Source organism: Numenius arquata, chromosome 26 (genome assembly GCF_964106895.1).
Source record: "Numenius arquata chromosome 26, bNumArq3.hap1.1, whole genome shotgun sequence".
NCBI classification, from domain to species: Eukaryota; Metazoa; Chordata; class Aves; order Charadriiformes; family Scolopacidae; genus Numenius; species Numenius arquata.
Window position 1 is genome coordinate 5,760,222 of NC_133601.1, and position 22,311 is coordinate 5,782,532.

Sequence of the window (22,311 nt, forward strand, 5' to 3'; positions counted from 1 at the left end):
ATGGCCGCCGCCGGCCGTTGGTGAAGAGCCCTCTCGTCCACCCACCCCCCTCTTCCCCGCTCCGCTCCGGGCGGCCCCATGAGGAGACGGCGGCGGCGACGGCGGAGCGGCGATGGGCTCGCTGAGCAGCCGGGTGTTGAGGAGGCGGCCGGGCCTCCCGCGCTGCGATGGGGCGGCCGGGGGGGACGGTGGCGGCGGCCGGGGCGGCAAGAGGAAGCGCGGTGGGGCCGAGGGGCCCGGTGACAGCGACAGCGACGGCGAGGCCGAGCGGGAGGAGCGGCTCCTCAACACCCCCCGCAGGTCTGGGCTGCGCCCTGGCTGGGGGCCCGGCTCGGGAGGCGGGGGGGCGGGGGGTGAGGGGGGGTTGGTGGTCGGCGGCTCTAAGGGGCTGTGGGCCTCAGTCACGATGGTGGGTCTGTCCGGGGGTGGGTGGCGGGAAGGGGCTGTGGGGCCGGCGGCTGTGGGGCGCTGAGGCGAGGGGAGGGGGCTGTTGGGGCGCTGAGGCGAGGGGAGGGGGCTGTTGGGGCGCTGAGGCGAGGGGAAGGGGCTGTTGGGGCGCTGAGGCGAGGGGAAGGGGCTGTTGGGGCGCTGAGGCGAGGGGAAGGGGCTGTTGGGGCGCTGAGGCGAGGGGAAGGGGCTGTTGGGGCGCTGAGGCGAGGCGAAGGGGCTGAGGGGCGCTGAGGCGAGGCGAAGGGGCTGTTGGGGCGCTGAGGCGAGGGGAAGGGGCTGTTGGGGCGCTGAGGCGAGGGGAAGGGGCTGTTGGGGCGCTGAGGCGAGGGGAAGGGGCTGAGGGGCGCTGAGGCGAGGGGAAGGGGCTGTTGGGGCGCTGAGGCGAGGGGAAGGGAAGGGGCTGTTGGGGCGCTGAGGCGAGGGGAAGGGGCTGTTGGGGCGCTGAGGCGAGGGGAAGGGGCTGAGGGGCGCTGAGGCGAGGGGAAGGGGCTGTTGGGGCGCTGAGGTGAGGGGAAGGGGCTGAGGGGCCTGGCAGGGTCGGGCGTGGGGGCGGGTTATGGTTGGGACACACAGGGACCGAGCTCGGGGAGGTCGTTAAGGAGGGAGGAGGGTTGTGGTGGGCCTGGGGCAGGGGTCGTTTCTTTGCTTTGGACGGGTCCCAGCTATGAAACAAAAGTGGGGAGGGCATGGGAGCAACAGCGCAGGGGGGCGGTCGGTCCATCAGTGGGAGTTAAAAACCGCTACCGAGTACTTTATACTTAGTGTTGCTTCTGTAACAGAGAAGTTTGATGGAGTGTATTTCTGCTTGCCTTTTTTGTTTAGGAAAAAATTGAAAAGCACTTCAAAGTATATTTATCAGACTCTGTTTTTGAATGGGGAGAACAGTGATATCAAAATTTGTGCTCTGGGAGAAGAGTGGAATTTGCATAAGATATATTTGTGTCAGGTAAGTGGCTTCTTCACAATAGAAACTGTATGGTTAATAAAAGAGTATCTGGTAAATGTTAGGTGTGATGAGATTTTTTTTTCCTTTTTTTTTTTCCTTATACTTCAGACTTAGCACTCTTTCTGTGGATGCAAACAGTGAAACAACTTGTGTTGTGCTTTTAATAGTAGTGTTAGGAAGCATAGCTGTACCTTTGTGTTTGAAAAGTTTCTTCGGTTCTGTCTCTTCCTATTTAATTTTTTTAATCTACTTGTCTTGGTGCATCCTTTGTGAAAACAGTCGTGAAAATTGTGTTTTGATGTCCTGAGAATACATTCTTGTTTGCTAAATAAATGGCTGAGAGTCTCCTGTGATGTTAATATTATTGCAGATCAAAGAAAGCGCTTCCAGGATGGATTTGTAAAGCACATGGTAACCCAGTTCAGTTTTACTCTTTGTTGGGACTCAAGTGTAGGCACCTAAAGTGAAATGGCTGGAGCTGGGTCTCTGTATTTGTTACGTAGCCTTCATCCTTGATGAGGGCTTTCTTGTTGCTGCATGAGGAAGGTATGCACAGGAGCTCTGAAAAGGAATAAATCTTAGTGGAAAAGATTTGTGCTACAAAAAAAGATGCTGTTTCTACAAGCATTTTATTTTGGGCTTGTATTGAAGTGAAGTTCTTCATGTTCCTTTTTGTGTTTTGGAGGTGAAGAGGTACTGTTATCTTTACTGTCTGTTCTCTTCATTATTTTTCCTGTGACCGAAGTGGGGAGACACCATGGCTTTGTCTTGAAATGTCTAATTCAGTTGTGCCATTAACTTTAAAGTGAGAATCTAACTTTGGAAACAGTTTATGTGAAGTGAGAAGAGAAACTAGTGTCAGGTACTACACCTGAAAACGTGTGCACTTCTTTGTTAGCTGTGGTCAAACGCAAAGCAGTTTTATGTGTTAGAAGATGAAGACGTCACTGTGAGATGCTCAGCAGGTTGAATACAGTTTCTCTGGGGTAACAAGTGATGGTAGAAGTGAATTTGTGGGTTTTTTTGTTGTTGTGTTCATGCTGTGATTCCAGCGCAGGTACAGCAATTACCTGGATTGGGCACAGCCAAGGAAATTCTGTTGTTTTCTTGTAGGAAAGATACTTTTCTTGTACATGTGTTAGAACCTTTTAATAAGCATAAAATGAAGGCAGGAAAGTTACGTTGTGTATAGCCAAAGATTGAGCAGTGGCAGCCATCTCTGGGTAGAGCAGTGGGGGTGTTGGACCAGGGAGGACAGGTGGCAGGCACAGCTTTACTTGTCCACTCGTTTGTGACTCTGTGTAATACAGGGAGGGTGTAAGTGGGTTGGACTGTTACGTTGTGTGGCGTAAACAGGGGGGCACGTTGCGGGTTCATCCTTATGCTGTTGTTGACAATTATGTTTTTAATTGTCATGATTCTATTGTTGCTACGTCTCAAGTTCATGCAGCTAGTCCTTAAAACTCAGTGTGGGTTGATGAGTACGATTGAATATTAAATTGTGTTCATGGATGCTTTTTAACAGAAATTTGAAAATTGTTCTGTAGAGGCCTTGTTGTACAAGTGATGTTCTTGTGAGATGAAATATAGTGGTTAAGGTAACCATCCTCATAAGTCGAGTTTCTATTTCAATTCATGCTCTGTCATTGGAATAATGTTACTATAGATAAAATATTTTTGGAGGTTAAAAATAACTTGTTGAAGTTAGGGCTCCTTCTCTGCCTTGTTGAGCAGACTGTCTCAGTCCGAATGTTTCTGTTTCCCTGGTCTCTCGAGTTACTGCATTTAGTTTGATAAATTGACAGTAAGGTGCTGCTCTACCTGTGAACAGCAGATCTGAGAAATGGAGGATTTCGTTTTTCTGATGCTGTTTAGTAAAATGATAAATTCTCATGAAATGGAGGAGATGATCTATGTGGCAAAGCTAAGGTAGCTTCCTGAGGGTTGGTAAGATGTATAAGGTGCTGGTTTTGAGAGTAGTGTGTTGTATGTCATCGTAGTTAGGGGACATGCTGAAAGTATAGAAATACTGAAGTAACCAATAAAATCAAAATTGGATTTTATGTTATTTGCTGCCCTGAGTTATTTGCTGAGTTAAGAGGTCAGGGAATATGGTACTGTACAAATAGACTTTATTTTTTTGATCTCTCAGGTAAACTTCAGTGAGTGATAGCATCTCATAATGGGCACATCTGCTGCTGAGAAGGAAAATCATGAATCCTAGTAGAGCAGTATATTACACTTCATTTGGATGGAAACCTATCAAATTCTAGTTTTATATGCCTTACACTTTATAATAAAAGGTATCTTTGCATAAATGGTGTATGTGTATGTGTCCCTGGTATGAGACTACAACCTTGTACATTAATTTGTATGTCTTGCATGCTTTTTTCTTTTCTTTTTTTTTTTCTTCCAATACCCAAACTGGCATTCCCTAATGCCTGCAGGATTTGTTGTCCGCTGGCAGCGTTAAAGACTTAGTTCTTGGACTAATTATATCCCCATTGGTGATGTGGTTTCTAGGAAAAGAGCTTATGTGGCTTTTCTGGCCCTTTAAAGCTCTTTACTTAGTCTGATTACAGACATGTAGTCCAAATTTTCTATACACATTTTCACTTTCAGTAATAGAGCAACTCCAAGTAGCCCTTTCTTAAATATGTCAGAATGTTTTAGCTTGTGAAAAGTTCCCTTAATACATTTTGTTCTTTATAAAGGTAAATATTAACAATTTTTTGTTCCATGTGCTGCATTTGACAGTTCTGATTTGAATGAAATCTCTTACTTGAGTTCTTTTTCTCTCCTCTTCCCTCATACAGTCAGGCTACTTTTCCAGTATGTTCAGTGGCTCTTGGAAAGAGTCTAGCATGAATGTCATAGAGTTGGAAATTCCTGACCAAAATATTGATATAGAGGGTAAGTGGGAACCTTTTATTTTATATAGACTCTGAAGGTAGAGGTTAAGGTGAACCTGACAAGAAGTAACTGATTTATTTTTTTTTTTTTTTTAATAGTTTTCAATCTAGTGAGCAGGAAACTTGAGAGAATGGGTTTTGTGCTCGTTCAGTTTTGAGCTTAACTTGGGTCACCAGTAGAGTTGAATTCATTGTTGTTCCTCTGAGTTGTGAAGGGCACCTGAGAAGCACCCCCTTGTCCTGTTGTCTCAGCAACGGGGCTGTTGTGATCAATGTGTGCAACTCGTGTGGAGCCCCAAGTGTTAGAACCTGAATCGCATCTTCATCTGTCGGCTCTTGAAAAGCTACTGAGTGGAGTGCTTGCAGGGGACCAGTGCGAGTTGACAGAATGTTTTGCTCTGGTTCCAAGTATCATGGAGTGAAAAAATAGTGTTTTTCAGAAGATTTACAGAGAAACTTGTAACATCATAGTAGTGATCGATTGCAGAGAAGGATTGTGAGGTTTAGCTTCCTTTATTCTAGTTTTACTGCTCTCTACATTGCTCCGTGACTTGGTGGCTGGTTTAAGATGGATATTTTGTTTAAATAGTGAAAAGGACTATTTCATTGGTTAATGTCATGTTTTGTGTTTGTGTGTGCTTGGGCTGGTAAATACTTGCTTTTTGTCCAGAGCAAATAAGGTTGTAGAGAATGCTGGCATTCAAATGGTTTGGTTATATTTAAAGATTCTTTTAGTTGTCTGTGCTGAATGTCCTGTCCTGTCTTTTCTTTGACACTTGTACTCTTTTCAGCTCTACAGGTGGCTTTTGGGTCGCTGTACAGAGATGATGTGTTAATAAAACCCAGTCGAGTAGTTGCACTTTTAGCAGCAGCCTGCATGCTGCAGCTTGTAAGTAATAAATACGCAATATTTTTATGGTTTTTTTTCAGACAGAGATAGCAGTTCATGATATACTGACATGCATGTATGATTTCACCCAGAGAAGTGAATCATCTTTCCAAACTAAGTGGGGAAAAACCCCAAACATAACGCAGTGGTTTTATTTAAAAATGCCATGTCTAAGTTTCAGTTGTAATATTAAGTGCTACTTTGCAAATCATATCTAGAAGTAAATTAAAATGTGTTTTAAGAGCTCATTTGTTCCACCCTGAAGGTTTTCATTAGGCTTTTCTTTCACATGATATACTCCTAAGAAAATATATTTTTCTGAGGAGTGTTGGTTTAAATTTTCTGGATGGCAACCTGAGCTCTCTGTAGCACATGTGATTTGGGTAATTGTTCAGGCATGAAAATTTGTATGAACTGCACAATCTTTGATGCTTCCTGTTGGGAAGTTATAAAACTTTGGATATTTGTGGTTTTTTCTCCTCCCCACAGGATGGCTTAATCCAGCAATGCGGTGAAACAATGAAGGAAACCATTAATGCAAAAACTGTGTGTGGTTATTATAATTCAGCGGGGACATATGGGTTAGACTCCGTGAAGAAAAAGTAAGAATTGCTTTCTCCAAGCTGCTTTGTACATTTTTAATTTAAAGTATGAATTTACAAACAGTAAAATAATGCCCAAGTTATTTTTTTCTTTAAAGCTATCTGACTTAGGCTGTTTTTCCTATTTAATGTTTGAATTTCTACTATAATCAATTATCTTAAAATTGGTTTAGACTATAGTAGATAGATTGACCTGTGCTGTGAATTAATTACTAAAGTACATTAGTAAAGACAATATGTTTAGTCTTCAGTGTGACAGTGAAATAATACTTGTGATCATTGCCTGTTTTATCACAAAGCTGCTTTAATATTCAGAACTTAAGCTTAACTTTATCTTAATTAGGAGGGATAATTATACATTTGGGAGCAGAATGCTGAGGTTAGTGCTAACTGCTTCCTTTGCCTGTGAATTAGTGTGTTCTCACCTTTTTCTGGCATTAATAGTACTTTGAATTCAGCTTTCACTGTACCCTGAGAGAAACTAAATGCAAATTTAAGAGTTCCAGAAGATTTTGGAAAATGTTATGGTAAACTTCATGGTTTTGAAATAACTCTTTTCATGTTTTTATGTGTTCCATGTCTCAGGTTAAAGTGATATTTCAAAATCATGCAGTACATAATCAGGCTTTGTGAGCCTGAGCAACTGTTGCAGGAATGTTGACATATATAAGAAAAAAATACAGATATTTATTCCTTGCTTTTAATCTAGGTGCCTTGAGTGGCTCCTGAATAACCTGATGACTCACCAGAGTGTTGAACTCTTCAAAGAACTCAGGTACAGGCTTCAGTTAACGTTGAGTCATGAATTACAATTTCTTCCAAAGTATATAGCTCACTACAAATAAATTCCTAGGCTGTTGATGGGTGCTTGTTACCTCGCTTGCTTTCTTGTTTTGGTCTGTCCTGTCTCGTAGAACTGTTGTGATTATTTTCTTTTTTTTTTCCCCTCAGCATAAACCTCATGAAACAACTGATCAGCTCTTCTAACCTATTTGTAATGCAAGTGGAGATGGATGTCTATACTGCTCTCAAAAAGGTATTTGGCAAAGGGGCTTTATGAAGTTGAACTCCTGAGTAGTAATCGATGTGTAACGTGATGAGAATTTTAGCCTTTTTGGTATTTACTGAAAGTATTTAATAGAATATCAGAATCTTTGTAGGAATGAATGCATTATGAAAATGTGTAGTATCTAGTAATGCATGTATTACTTGTTTGAAAACGTCTTCAATTAACGCACTAGAGTTTCCTTACTTTACCTAGTGGATGTTCCTTCAGCTGGTGCCTTCTTGGAATGGGTCTTTGAAACAACTGTTAACCGAAGCTGATGCCTGGTTTGCCAAGCGTAGGAAAGGTAGGATTAATTGGCATGGCCTTGGGTTGCGGAAGATGCAGGTTAGAAGTAAAACACGACAGTCTTCTTCCAAACTTTCTCCCGTTCTCTCTGGGAAGGCTTACCTCTGCCGTCAGTCCCTGGCCTCAGATTCTCAACAGTGATGGCTTTTTTGCTGTTTTGCCCACATATTTTCAAGTGGGCAGCCATGGCCGCTGTTTTTGCTGTGTGGCTTTTGCTGTTGGTCAGTTAGGTTAAGCTTTTGTTGCCTTCTCACTAGGAGGCGTTAGTGTATTTCAAAAGAGGAAGAGTTTGGTCTAACATTTCTGCTGAAACGATTTGAAAGTAAGTAATTTCTTAATTTCACTTGCAAAACATGATTTGCCTGCCTATGGTAACTTTCTCTGATCAATAAGTTAAAACTCAATCCCAAATATAAATAGGGTCTGGAAAATATTTATGAACATAAGTTGTAATACAGGTGCTCTGTCTTGCAGATTTTGAGGGTGACATCGCATTCCTGGAGTCGGAACAGGGGAATGCGTTCCTGCCAGTGTTCACACACTTGAGACTACAGTATATCATCAGTGACTTGGCATCCGCCAGAATTGTTGAGAAAGATTCCCTGATACCCTCAGGTGAGTGAGTTCTGTGTGCCTTTCCCAGTCTGTCTTACCTTAGAGTAATTGGGGAAGATCTAGGTGCATTTACTGGTCTTAACGCTCGCGTGTTTATCTCCCACGTCAGAATTGTGGCTGAAAATTCAGCAGAAGTTGAATAGTAAATTTACACACATAAAAGTCTTAAAAGGCTTACACATAGGTGTGTTAAGCATTTTGTTGATCAGGCGGTTTATCAAAATACTCTATAATCAATACACAGTACGTTATCAGCGTTTAAATGACCCCAGACATGAAAAAACCCTTTTCCTTTTAAGAGAGCAAAACTTGCTGGGACTCAACTGTTTTCTAGCTGTTATCTTTCTAAAAGGAGCTGGGTAGTTTTTGATAGGATTTGGAATAATACCTGAAAATGAAAACCAAAAGCACAAGATGCTGTGGCCTTTTCTCCCATCTTCAAAGACAAGTGTTACTTACTAACAGATATTTAAACTTTTTTTTGGAGGAGATATTTAAGTATTTCACTCTTGTCCTTTTATTTGCGTTTTGACTTGTATAAAAATGCATCCTCATTCTAGGTTCTGGTGTTTTTAGAAACCCATAAAGTAAAATGTCATTTAATGTAATTAACATTACATTATCACTGAAAAATAAAAGCCCCATTCTCATCTTGCTGCTGAAGTCCGAGTTCACAGATAGGCTTTGTTCTTTGCTTGGGAGCTGTGCAAACCTGGCTGCTGATAGGTGAAAAAGACTGGAAATAAGTTACCAAGTTGGGCTGTCACTGGAAAATGTTTTTCCACTGTCATTCATATCTTTTATCATATGAAACACCTGCCCATCCTTCTTTTTCTACATCTTTTTTTAAAATTTTTCTTTTTCTCCCTCCCCAGAATTAGTTGTGTTCCTTGTAACAGTGTTTGGGCTTCTCATGCTCTGCCTTTGAATTTGGCTCTTGCTATCCCTGCTCCGTATTTCACTTGTTCGGTGTTCCCTTATCGTAGTTGAATCTTAGCATTGGATTTTGCTTCTTAACTCTCTGACAGCTTTTTTTCCTGGTTCTCATGTACACAGCCTTGATATTATTTTTTTTTAATATCTGTCCACAGTATAACCATTCTTCTGTGTGTCTGTGATGTCTATTTATAGGTATAATTGCCAAATGTCAATTAAGACTGCTTCTATTGAGCTGTTTATCACCTTTATTTGTAACTTCGTGACATCAGTGTTCTTGTCATCTGTCCATACTTGTAGCCTTGGGGGTTGCTTTGGACTCTTGCCATATATAAATATTTAACCTGTCTTTGAGTTACACTACTACCTTCCTGTAGAATTAAAATATTTCTTTTTTCATCTCGTATTGGCTTTTTCCTTCATGCTGCCATAGATGTCAACACAGTGATGATCCAATGCCAGAACAGATCTGTCGGGATGTTTCTTTTGAAGCCTGCTAGCCTGATCAAATTGTTAGATGCTTTTAAAATGCTTTCTGTGCCATGAAGATGATGTAGTGAGCGTCACTACTCAGTTTACCTTTCTTGTACTGCTGTATCCTATCCCTGCCAGAAAGAATGATTTAGTTGCTTTTTGTCACTGGACAACCTTGAGCACTTCCTTCTCACGCTTTGAAATGTTTGAAGAATGAAGCTGTCAGGACCTGAGCTGTGACTCTCTGCCGTAGGGGATTCCTGTGGGGAGGGGTAGGGTCCTGTCCTCGCTAGAAATCTTTCAGTCTCTTGAGTGACAGTGGGCAGTTACTACTGCGTAAATGTACTGGCTTTCCCTGCTCCCGGTTCTGGTTTAAATTTGTGGCTTAATAGATAGAGAAGAGACCGTCCTCTGCAGTAGTTCTGACAAAGTGAAATATGAAGGCACTCGGTTATCCTGTGCTCAAAATGCCTATTTAAAAGTGTTCTTCGAACAGCAGGTGGAGGCAGTGCATTAGAGTGCTGCGTCGAGCCGAGGTGCACTTTCGGTGGATGGTCTGCTCGGTTATGTCCAGTAGATGGGGCAGTTTTTGACCTCAGGCAAGTGATAAAATTTCATATCATGCGTAAGAGTCCCGGAAGAACAGATCTGATCTTTGATATGTGCTATTTTATATGCTTAGGTGATGTATAAAGTAAATAAAATCCATATTACTTAAGATTGATATTGGTACAGATTATAATTGAAGTGCAAAGGCATCTCCATTGTGTAATAAAAAATAAGGTAACTTTGGGTGAATGACCCTTTAGATCCTTAATTTAACGATGACACGGGAGAACTGTGGATTATTTCCTTGTGAAGTGGCTTTGTCAGCATGGGAATAAGATGTTGTAAACCAGAAATTTGCCAGTATTGCACTTGATTTTCTTCTCTTAATATTGCTGTTGTTATCGCTTATCAAAACTGTGATGGGCAGCTTTTTCTTAGTGTTCTTCAGTGGATGAATTTTGTGTCTATGCTCAAACCCAGAAGCCTTCTATCTACGTATGCCAGAGGAAGAATGCTTCTTCGATTGTTACAAGATTAATTGCAACTTTGAAGCTGATTTGCTTGTGCTTATTGAAAAAGAATGTGTAATTTTCCCATAGTTCACAAGATATTAGAGAGCAAAATGTTTATTCTTTCATAGTTAAACATTTCATAAACTGTGATAAACGCTGGAATAGGCTTGGCTGCTTTGTAGTCACGCAGTGGGAAAGGGGGTGTTGAGTGTGTGGTTAGTGCAGAAAGAGCATCTGATGTTTATGCTCTACCACTGATTATTAATTTAAAAAAAAATAATAAAAGACTTGAATTCCAAGAGAACTGGAAGAGCAGGGAGGAAATGAGCATAATGTGGAGACCTCTGTGTGTGAAGAAGTGCTGTTGGAGCTTAATACTTGAGAGCCCTTGTAATCTCTTGATTTCAATTTGTTGCCAAAAGATCTGTGTTAAGATCAGGAATTCTTGCTCCTCCTTTTAAGGGAGGCTTAGATAAATATTATTGGTGCACTTCTGACCAGATTATTGGCTGCCAGCATCCAGTATTTGAGGTGATTGCGTCGTACCTGAGAGAGTCTACAGATGTGGAAATTACTGGGTAGTTTGTATAAGCCTTGTATAAGTTTGCGTAAGCCTTTTAGGTTGTTCTAGATTAAATTGTTTTCAGGGAGGTAAAGAAGGAAATCATGTTGAACAGTTGAAAGAATGGTGTAATTTAATTTTTTTTTTAATACCCTGTATGTGCATAGGACCTGCAGGAGAAAACTGAAATACCGTATTAGGAGTTCACAACAGAGTCTGTTCTTGTTTGCATAGAGACAGAAATACATAATGTGTCTGTCTGTAAGTGAAGTGTTCGTTGTTCTGCTTTACATCTCCTGATTTATTTTCCTTTTTTTCCTTCTAGCACATCCATTATCTGTTCCTTACCTGTGTAGTTTTCCTTAAATCATTTTTATACTTTCTGTTGTGCTTTGGTTCATTCCCATATTGGTCCTATTGCAATCTGAATCTTAACTCTAGAGTTAGTAGGACAAGGACTGGTACTAAGTTTTGCATCTGGGACATCTAAGGCAATCTCAGCACCGTGATCTCGCTGCTTCTCCCTTCTATCATCTTCATCAACTACCTCTTCTGTTTTCATGGTAGCTGGTTCTCACTGTCCCTTCCGTCCCAGTCTATTCCTCCATAGAGTTTGTTCTCATACGTGACCTTGCGTTCTTGCCCCAGTTTGTTATCGTGACTAAGAAGAACTTACATACTGTGCTTTTGGGTGCCTGCGATCCCTTTTGTGTACTTACAAGCTATTAGCTTTTGTTCTGTTTCATCTCTTGGTTGCAACTGTTAAATTAATACAGCTGATAAAATCTTTATGGTGTTCTCAGAAGACATGATTTATGTTTATTCCTGGTGGGGGACAATTTCTGTTTTTACCATATCCATGTTTGTTTTTACCATATCCATGATAACTCCCTGTTTCCTTTATCCTCTGATTCTGTTTTCTTCTTGTGTAACTTGCGTAGAATTCTGTTGGGGTTTCAGAAAACAGCATCTTCTCCCAAGAGCTTGTTAACGAGCTTCTTGGCTTAACAGAACTTTGCATACCGAGGAAATGTGTTGAGTTGCATCACTTCTGGCAATTGTGAATTCTTGATAAGATGAATATAGTCCTGAGCTACTTAGTGTTGGTTGTTGATTTTTATCTGTACTGCTGCTTCTGTAGTTGAGGCCTGGAGATGAATAACACAAGTGCATTATCAGGTGGTGTGTTTGCATAGGTCATCCAGTTAACGAGTTTAACCTTATTAATTCAATGTAATTTTATTTTTTATAATTCAAATGTTTATGAAACATCCCCATTCCCCGCTCCAAAGACAACACCAAGCTTTTTTTTTTTTTTTTTAATTTTAGAATGGCTGTCCTCTGTTTACAAACAGCAGTGGTTTGCCATGCTCAGAGCAGAACAAGACAATGATATTGGGTAGGTATATTACAGGCTTTCCTTTATTTATTTCTGAAATTAGAAACCTTCCTCTTATATAAATTCTGACATTATTAAGTTTTGGAGTTCACATTAAGAAGAGCGGGGGTAAAACATACTTCAGTGATTTTAAACTCTGTTGCTCTCAGTGGAGCTATCTCTTCCCTTGGGCTGGCTGATCTCCTATCCTTTAAACAATAGAACTCTAGAAAACCTTGTACAATGTGACCAGAGGTGAACACTGGGGAGGGGTGTTCTGTATGTTCTTTTATGTTGGTTAATGCTTCTCACTGGTGCTTTGTCTAGAGATATGTGTTGAGGCTGTGAAAGAGTACCTTAGCCTTCGATTTTAAGGACCACTTTAGGCAAAGTCCAGCAGATGGAAAAGAAGCCTTTTCTGTCCTGCTTCCTTCCTCCTGGGCTAAGTAGGCGAGAGGTTGTGGTGTGACGGAACTATTAGTATAGAAGGCGGACTGTAGTTTTTTGTTTATGCAGGGATACTCACACGCTAACCTTTGTTCCTGCTTCTCCTGCCCAGCACCCAGCAGGGCTTGGCATCCTGTGACCTGTTTGCTTCATTCCTTTCTACTTTCACGGCCTTTCCCCCACCCGGTGTTTATGTTTGATAGTTCTCTCCACTGCCAGCACCTCTATCTTTTCCCAGGCAGGGCATCCTTCTCCACTGCTAAGATGTAGTTGTCTCCATAATACTCCTATTTTTATATCCTGTCTTTTCTCCTTCCTATACCACATGCTGTGCTGTGTTGGCATTTCATTGCCATTGAGGGAATTCCATGACAACTGCCATGTTTCTGTGTGCTTTCAGAGATCTGCGTGTAGCTGTACCTCAGGTAATGCCATGACTGCTGTCTGTGTGGGTAATGCATAGTTGGGTTCCTTTAGACTGTGCCTAATGAGGGCTGTCAGTGGTGGCTTGGGCAGCGAGGTGTGTGGATTTAGCGTATGTTACATGTACGCGTGTGATCACAAACTGTTCCTTTCTGCTTGCTTTTTGCCACGTTGCCTTGAGCCAGGTCCCTTAATCTCTTTCCAAATACTGAAACTACAACAAAATGTGACTGGGGAAGTCGTTCCTGCCTTTGTGTTCTCTCCTAGTCCTTGGTGTGCTTTGTGGAGAATAAATGTCAGGTCAGGAAGCTGCAGAATGTTTGTTATGTTTTAAAAACCAATAAAACAACAGCTTTATTTTCTTCCATCGTTTCTGTTAGCCCAGCATTTGCTGTTGTGAAGGTGGCCATGTTCAGTTGCAATGGTAGGCTTCGCTTAGTAATTGCAATCTGAAAAACATAAGAACCGCTGTCCTGATTTTGAACCAAAGGCCATGCAGTCTGTGGCAGCCATCAGCAATACAAATGTCCCATCTTCCTGTAAAGTGAAGGGTGAATGTTCTCTTGATGTACTTCTCTGGCAGTGAGTAGTTAAGGATTTTCCAATCGGAGGTTTTGGCTGGATCATTATTGAATGACCAACCACCAATAGACCTGTTCTCAAATGTGTACAGTTCTCTTTAGAATCAGCTTATGCTTGAGCCCCAACACCCTGTGCCAGTGGCTTCCATGGCGTAATTGTGTTTTATATAGGAAATATTTCCTTAATTACTTCCTTTTGATATTGTCATGTAATAGTGTGAAAAATTCCCAAAAATATGACGTTGGTCTTAAAAGTCAAGATCTTTAAGAAGTAGGTTCTTTCTGTCCATAGCAGTGCTTTAGGAGCTGGTAGAGGTAAAGCACGTAATTGTGTATCTCATCATTTCAGCTCCTAAAGATTAATGTCGGGTGGGCGTAGCTTGTTTCTGATACTGTTGTTTTCTTGGGAAGACTTTTCTTGTAATGCTGTTATTGATGTATCTAACAGTAGATCATATATCATGTGTTACCTTCTAGCTCATATGGGAAACAACAGTTAATGTGAAAGTGAGTATCAACATAGCCATCAAAATTCTGACACAAGATAAGACCATGTATTTGCTTATTTTTGATGTCTCTTGGTAGCTCACTGTAATGCAGTGAGAGCATTTTAAACGTCAGCCAGCGGATATACACGCTTCTGAAAAAGTAAGCGCTCATACAAAACAGAAGTGAAAATGGTGGGGATCATACCAGCTTCTAAAGTCAGCCTTTTTCTTGTTCAGCTACAGTGCTGGTGGTTTCAGTGACTCTTGGAACGAGCAGAGTATTTATCCACCTTTTTCTTGCTTGTCTAGTTTTCTCTTTTGCAGTATGGGATTTTTTTTTTTTAATTTTTTTTTTTTTAAGGCAGCTAAAACTGAAAATCTCAGGCAGAGAAAGCTTTACCTTCCAATAGACTTCTGTTTGCCCAAATGTCTTATTCTGGCATTCATTGCCGAGGTCTTTCTTTAACCTTAATGGTAAGAAGCGGGTGAGATGTAGTGTTTCTTCTCAGTATGCCTTAGTTTCTGACTTTAGTAGTTTACAAACTTAATGGTTCGAGGTGGCATCCAGGTTACTGTTTGTTTAATAGTCAATAATGGACTAATTGTCTTTGAACGTGGTGTTCTCCAGAGTTGTGTGGGAGGGAGATAGGGGGTTACGCATGCGTGTGTGGAGTGCTTCCCTGTAGTACTGTGCAGTTGTGATGTCGCTAGTCCATAACGCACGATCTCTTAAGACAAATGTTATTATTTGAAGTACGGAGATCACTTCCCTGCCTTCTAGTGGCAAGCTGCAGTCCTGTGGTTTGTAACTCGTGTCTCAGAAGGGAAAACATGCAACTGTTCCTTTGTGTTAAATATTTTGGACATTTGACCAACCTGTAACTGAAAGAAAAGAATTAAGGTTTTACAAGATCATCCTTTTATCCTGATTTGCTGCCCTTCCTCTCACAGTTACTGCCTGTATCAGTATTTTAACACGTTTTCTTCCTTAGAGATAAGGATGCAAACTTAGTAAGCTGAATGAAATGCGAAGTCTGACTCCCAGGGAGCTGATGTAAGGCTCTATTTTCATATCCCACCTGGTGCACGGCATAATTGCATCTGCTTATTCTAGGACTGCCAACATGGAAATGATACTGCTTTGAAATGTGTGATGTGGTTTGTTCTTTGGATAACTTTAGAGAGGAGAAGAAAGTGTTTCTCTTCTATTTCATGTAGTTTGCATTTAAAAGAACTAAAGAGTTTTATTACTCTCCAGAATTTTTTAGTGTAGTACTGGAGTTTATTACTTTGAACCCTAGCTGCTCGAGCTTTACTTGTGCTAAAGTGGATCACTTTTTTTTTTTTTTTAATAATTTTTCAGTGTCAGATGCAAGACAGATCTTTCGAATCCATGACTGGAATCGTTTCTACTCTAGTAGTCTCTTTGGCAGTGTTTAAGAACAAAACAGAATAACTTGACTATTCACTGAGCATATGTCAGGCCAGTGTAAGTGCTTAAAGCTGGAAGTTTTGCATCTTCTGCGGCTGCTTGAGGAATTGGGAGGTGGGAATACTAATGTCTGTCTGAACATTATGTACTAATGTTTGTGAAATTTGTCACTAATTAAACCGAAATGAATCTTCTATCGCCATTACTGAATTTAGGTCAGCTACATAACCAGTTCAGCTAGAAGATGTGGAAAAAGCACACAGGAGGTTCTTGGATGAATTTGGTTAGAATGATTAGCTTATTTGCTTAACTTATTCATAAAATACTTAATCTTCCAGGATTAGTTGTTACAGAAACAGAGGGTGGAAAGACCACAGTCTGAGTTTGTTCATAAAAGCTATAGCCACAAGTTCTTGTGGTGTGTGCGCAGTAGGAGCAGAGAAGATGCTGCATTTCTTCTTGCTTGTAGTATATTATTTGATATTGCAGGTTTATAATTTAACTGGCGGGGGGGGGGGGTTGCCTTTCATTGTTACTTAAAATACTTTAAGCATTTTTCCTCAGTGTAAGTCGAAGACTTTCTGGCAAGGGTTGCTTATGTACTTAATGATGTAATTGTATCTAAAGTTAAGCGAGTAGCATACTTCTGAAAGGCTGGGACTGATTTTACTTACGCTGGCTCTGCAAGATTTTTCTACGTGTGAAAGCGCCAGTGGAAACTGTTGGGTGAAACAAGTTCACGTTGGTATAGGATGACAGAATCAAGAAGCTCGTGGCACTTCATGATCACTGCGGGTAAACTTTTTTTTTTTTTGACAAGTTGCATAACCAGCCTCTTGAGAAATCTGTTCCCGCGTCTCTGCAGGCGCTTCTCCATTGCCCAGCTGTTCCTCAGCACTAACACTCATTTATGTTTGTGCCTAGTGATTTGGGACTACTGCGTTTGAAAAGGATTTAGGTTTTTTAGGAGGATTAGAGAGTGTATTTCATTGCAACGGCTATTATTTTCTTATCTGGAAAGGTTCTTTTATAAGAACCTACCTACCTGAGGTTTATATTGCAGTTTTGTAGAGTAGTTGGATGTTCATGGGATAATTTGGGTTGGAAGGAGTCCTGGGAGGTCATCTAGCCTAACCTCTGTTCAGAGAAGGGTCAGTTGTGTGGTCACGCCAGTGTACTCTTGGCTGTTCATCTTTCCCACCTTAAAGTTCCATACAAAGCTGTTTAAGCGTCCTTAAAGATGCGCTTCTTTTTTTCATAGGCCTCAAGAAATAAATAAAGAGGAACTGGAAGCAAACAGCATGAGGTGTGGTCGAAAACTTGCAAAGGACGGTGATGTAAGTACAGCATGTGGCTAAGCCTGTGCATAGCTGACGTGGCTTAGACATGTTCAGTATTTTCAAAACATCTAGGTCTTAATTGTCAAACTGCATCAAAAAGGAGATGGTACATTAAAAAAATGATTTCATTCTCCCTAGAAGGATGAGAACACTTGCTGTCTTTATGATGAGTAAGGAATTAAGTGTTTTAATTGTGCTTGTACACTGCAAACAAGCCCATGTTTGGAAAAACTTTTAGTGTGTGAAAGGAGGGAATGAAGCCAGTACTTGTCATTTGAGACTTGTAAAATACTTGCAGTTAAAATATAGCTCTGATCACTGATGTGTTTTTAACTGGAAAAGGAAGCTTTCTAGATAAAATGTGTAATAGTCACAGCCAGGTCTTGTGAAAAAAGAGGAAACATGAATGTTTTCCCGCTGAAGTCGCTTAACCCAAGGATGTTGCGCTTCAAGGAGTGCTTTGTGCATGAACGGGACCTGTAGTTAAGCGCTACTCAGAAATACAGCACCAGTGACCAGAATGCAGAAGTATTTTAAATGCAGAAATATTTTAAATCCACTGTCGTTAAATGTGTTTCTGTATATTTGGAAGGCAGCTGATACTAAACTTGTCTCATGTATCATCTGTCTGCAAGGGCTGGCCCCCAAAAGTGTGTGTGGTTGCCTACCAAGATGTCTTATGTTTCAGAGAGGTGTTGGCGAGGGTCCTTGAATCCACCATCCATCTCTGTAGCTGAGAATCCCATTCCCAAATCTGATTTGTTGGAGAAGTGGTGCCTTTCATTCATGTTGTAGCCAATACTCAGGCTGGTTTGTTTGAATTTTTTTACTGATGTTCTTCAGTACTGCTGGCGCTGGACTGGGTTCAACTTTGGCTTTGACCTTCTTGTTACTTACACAAATCGTTACATCATTTTCAAACGGAATACGCTGAATCAGCCGTGCAGTGGATCAGTCAGTCTGCAGCCTCGGAGAAACATAGCCTTCAGGTAAAGGGGAACCAAGAAGCAGGCCCTGTGGTGTATGTGAAAATGTCTTACTGTAACTAAGTCTTTCCGTCTGTGTTTGCATTAAATTTTGTTGCCACCAAGTTAGTTATGTTTGAAAAAGTTATTCTAGCATAAAGAGCTTCTCCCAGGGAGACAGAATAACAAAGTTATGGGATACTAACTTAATTTAACTGTTTTTATATCGCTAGGTTACGTCTAGCCTCTTTTGATAGCAGTGGGAAAATTATTTGCAGTAGAACAACAGGATATCGGATCCTAACCCTCGAGAAGGACCAGGTATGTTTGTGGTATTCTAAGCTGTTGAACTTGAGTTGTGGAGTCCAAGGTATGAAAAAAATGCTGAGAAGTCGATGCTTTTGAAGAGCAGTTGTTGTTGTTATTGCTTATGTGGAATTTCAAGCATTCCTTTTATAGGCAGTGGGAGATTAAGCTAATTTGTCGACTGTAACTAGGGTAGGATAGCATGGGTTTCATTAATGTTGATGATGGTGAAGTTAGTTCCCATGGCGCTGCAGAAGCTGTCTGCTCGTGGACTGTCTGCTGGGCAACTGCTTCCAATGCTGGTGAGATTACCCTTCTGAATAATATGTCCATCAGATTCCTGCTTATTTAGAGGCAAATTTGGAGTTTTTTTGAAGACTCTTGCTGACAAGTTAAAAGAATATCTGCATATTGTTCAAGGGTGGTATTCATTACTCTATTAAAAAAATAAATAAAAGCCTCAGAGAGGAGCAGAGTTTTCTTAAGAGAACGTGCCCATTTCCACCCCTCTGCAACAGCAGAATTTAGTAAGGAATGTGAAAGACTTGATCATCAAGTTTCTTAAATCCTAATCAGCAGTGATATGTAGATGGCAAATACATGGAAAACTTTTCCCTGTAAATGCCATCCTTACTGTAGGATAAAGTTTCGGTTTTGCTACCCCAAAGTCCGTTCCTGCCAACAAACTGTAATTTGCTTTGACTGTTATGGATTGCCTGGTTGGTTAAATCTCCTGAAACTGGTAGTGGAGAAACGTTTCCCTTTCTCTCCAGCGGGCTTGAAGGGAAAGGTTGCTCAGCCGTTTCTCAAGGTTCTGTTATCTTTGGTGCAGGAGGGTTGTCAGCACTGGGTCAAAGGGTTAAAGCGTTTTGAGACTATCTTATCAGTGTTAATATTATAAAACCCTCTGCCTAAGGTAAAAGTGAATTACTATCTTGGCTTTTTTATCTTCTGCTTTTTAGTACGTAGTAATTAAAATTTATAGAATGACTGGTAGTATCGGTGTTGTGTGCTTTTTGATGGACTTCCCTCTAATGGCATCGCTTACTGTGCCAACGTCTCCCGTGTTTCCTTTCAGGAGGAGGTGGTGATGAATTTGGACAGTCGACTCCTGATCTTCCCGCTCTACATCTGCTGTAACTTCTTGTATACGTCGCCAGAGAAGAAGGCTGACAGTGAGGCACTGCCAGATAATTCGGAAATGTGAGACTCTTCAGTGGAATATAGTAGCACTTGTATAACTCTGTATGCCTGCTTTAAGTGAAATGCCGTGCTGACACACAGAGCTTTGACAGCAAAAGGCCTTACACTGTAGCAAATATATATATGGCCTTAGTATACTCCTATGCATATCTGAAGAGAAGATCAGAAATTATATAGGCCAAAACTAGTTACTCCTTTTCTTTTAATCTTATTTCTGTTCTGCGTCTTCAGAGCGCAGCCATTCCGTGTCTGAGAAGTGTTACACTTCTATTTTTCTGGGCGAAAACTGAGCCAAATTGGAAATAGGGAATTTGTGTGGATGACATCTCATGAGCTTACCTGTCAGATTCTGAGCACCTGTTGTAGGACATGTGGCTTTTGTTAGTGTGTTTTCCAGTGTTTGTTTTTTTCAATAACTGATCTGTAAATACCAGATCCATATTCTGCTCACTTTTGTGGCCCTTTTCCATTAGGGCCAAATACATCCATGTAAATGTTCCCTGTCAACTTTTCTTAGTTAGTTAACTGTACAGACTTTCAGATCTGCTTGTTTTAAACCTTTGTTGCATCAGATACCCATACATTTCTTTCTTGTTCTCGGGCTTTTTTTAACGTTGCAGAAAATAGTTCTCTTTTTTTAGCACATGAATTTGCTAATAAGGACGCTTGTAAGTGAATTCTTTTTTTTTCCATGTACTGAAAATACTCCAATTTACTAACCATCATTTCAGTCTGTTATACATCAGCAGCTTTCAGCTGGATTCTCCTGAATGCTTACTATACTGACGTGAACCAAATACCAGTTTTTAAACGTTGTTTTTTGTGACTTGTTTTAACTGTTACATTGGGAATATATCCCCTTTTAGCTCAGGAACTTGTGACCTTCGAGTGCCTTTTGAGTTGTACGTGTTAACACAAACTTCACGTCAGTTTAAGCAAGGTCACAGGATCCAAAGGAAGAGCTGGGAACAAGGGATTCCTTTTCAGTTGGTGTGAGGAATGAGTCCAGTGTCGGAGGTACACTGTATTCCTTCTGTCTGTCTGTTGGGTTTTATGTTTGTCTACTGCAATTTTGAATTCTTACAGTAGGATTTTTGGATTCAAAGCGGCGATTTTGCCTCTTTAGTAGCCTATTTTTTTAATGTTGTCAGAAAAGTATAAAACCATTTGTACTTTATAACAAGGATAAAAATGTGTCAGGCAAGATGGAAAAACATGGCAACTTGTCAATAAATGATTTCAAGTGGAATTCTCACCAGTGTCTCTCCTTTTCTGCCATGAAAAGCTCTTTCTATCGGATTCAGCCCATGGATGCGCTCTGTATAATCTTGCGTTGTGTTACACTTCTTTGGACACCAAAAAGCAGAAGCGTTTTAAGGCGTTCATCTGTTACAGCATCGAACTTGGCATTTAGATACTTGAGGAAGCGGTTTTTATTTCTTTTTAAGTAGAAATACCAAGACTTTGTTACTGGTTCAGTGGAAAGAAACCAGGGCTGCTTGTTAATGGCCGAAGAGAACAGGTATGTTAACATTCCTGGGGTTTATGTAATGCCGGAGCTGAAATGCAATCTTTGGTGCTGGGTTTTGCTGCTGCAGGCCTCCTGCTCTCAGCACCTCCGGGTGGGGTCCAGATCCTGCTCTGCCCTTGCACCCCCCTGGCTCCCAGTGCCATCCCCAGCCCCTGCTCACCCCGGGCAAGCCATCGCTGTGTGTCCTGGATGCACACCCCCGTGCACCTCTGCTGCTGGGGAGCTGCCACCCCATGATGAGGATGTGGGATATGGAGCCAAGAGCTTACAGGAAATTCATCTTAAGATTTTTTTTCCAGTCATTAAGGAGTCCTTTCTGTGACCTATGGGTGTCCTGGTCCCTCCCTCGCCCTCCTGGCTGTGGGGACATTGTCAGTGCAAAGAAACAAATCCCTTTCCAGCTTCGGTCCTTCTTCCCAGTGGACAGGATCGGGGATTTGGGACAGGGCAGTGGTGCAGGTGCCCTTCCTAAGGGATTGCAAAGGAGAGGAGCACAGAAACCCAAAAACGTCACAATTTTACCCCAGAAAATGGGTGGTGGTTTTTTTTTTTTTTCTCTCTTTTATTTGTCACTGACTAGGAGCAGCAATCGTGGCGAAGGGGAGCTGAGAAGTACAACACCACACTCAGGAAAACGGTATGAAAAGTACAAAAATAAGGAAGCCTATATATAATATAATTGCAGTCAATTACTAAAAATAAATATTGTAAACACGAAATAACAACATCAGGTGAATCTACAGTCACTCATTTCTGCTAGCAGCTGAACAGTCTTTGGCTTTATTTAACTCCCCCTGCCCCACGCGGAGCCAACACCTGCATTAAGATGCATTTTCTTTGCTTCAGGCCAGAAAGACTCCGGACCCATCAGGGATGTCACAAGGTAAATAACTTGAATCACTCCAAATTACTTTGTGACCAGAAATTGCCTCTTTTGCCTTCAGTGACCACTCTTCTACCGGAGCAAGTGAAATGATCTGTCAAAAGAAGGTATTTTCCACTCTATCTGCTGGAGGGGAGGAGATTGTGGCGAGGTGTGGGGGCACCAAGGCTCCCACTCCCCTTTCCAATGTATTTTGTTGCGGTCTGGTACCTCGCCACCCCTTGTGGTGGGGACTTGTGGTTTTTGTCACTGTCTCTTACACCTGTCCCCACTCCCCTCCCACGCACAGGACCTTTTCACCCTCTTATCTGGGTCAGACACACTGGGCACGTTTGCGTTGCCTGATAAGAGACAGCGCAGCATGGGGGCACCGACCTGTCTCGGGTCAAACCACCTCCGAGCTGCTGCCCGCCCAGAGATCTCAGCATCTCCCCTGCTCAGAGACGCTCCTCTCAAACGTCCTGGGTGACTGAATATGATGCTTCTCCCCCCACAGCCTTTCACTCCAAGAAGGAAAGAGGCAAATTCCTCTT

The 22,311-nt window shown here is 41.6% G+C and overlaps 1 protein-coding gene across 1 annotated transcript; it reads left to right on the forward strand.

The window, feature by feature from the left end:
* The first annotated feature begins 112 nt into the window (after positions 1-112).
* GMCL1 (germ cell-less 1, spermatogenesis associated) lies at positions 113-20,618 on the forward strand. The gene is made up of 14 exons (XM_074164198.1): positions 113-300; positions 1,273-1,396; positions 4,213-4,309; positions 5,100-5,197; positions 5,687-5,799; positions 6,509-6,574; positions 6,751-6,835; positions 7,061-7,151; positions 7,628-7,768; positions 12,131-12,200; positions 16,812-16,887; positions 17,734-17,879; positions 18,089-18,176; positions 19,240-20,618. Exons 1-14 carry the CDS (start codon positions 113-115, stop codon positions 19,366-19,368), a joined length of 1,512 nt encoding a protein of 503 aa, XP_074020299.1. The 3' UTR covers positions 19,369-20,618.
* Positions 20,619-22,311: the final 1,693 nt, after the last annotated feature.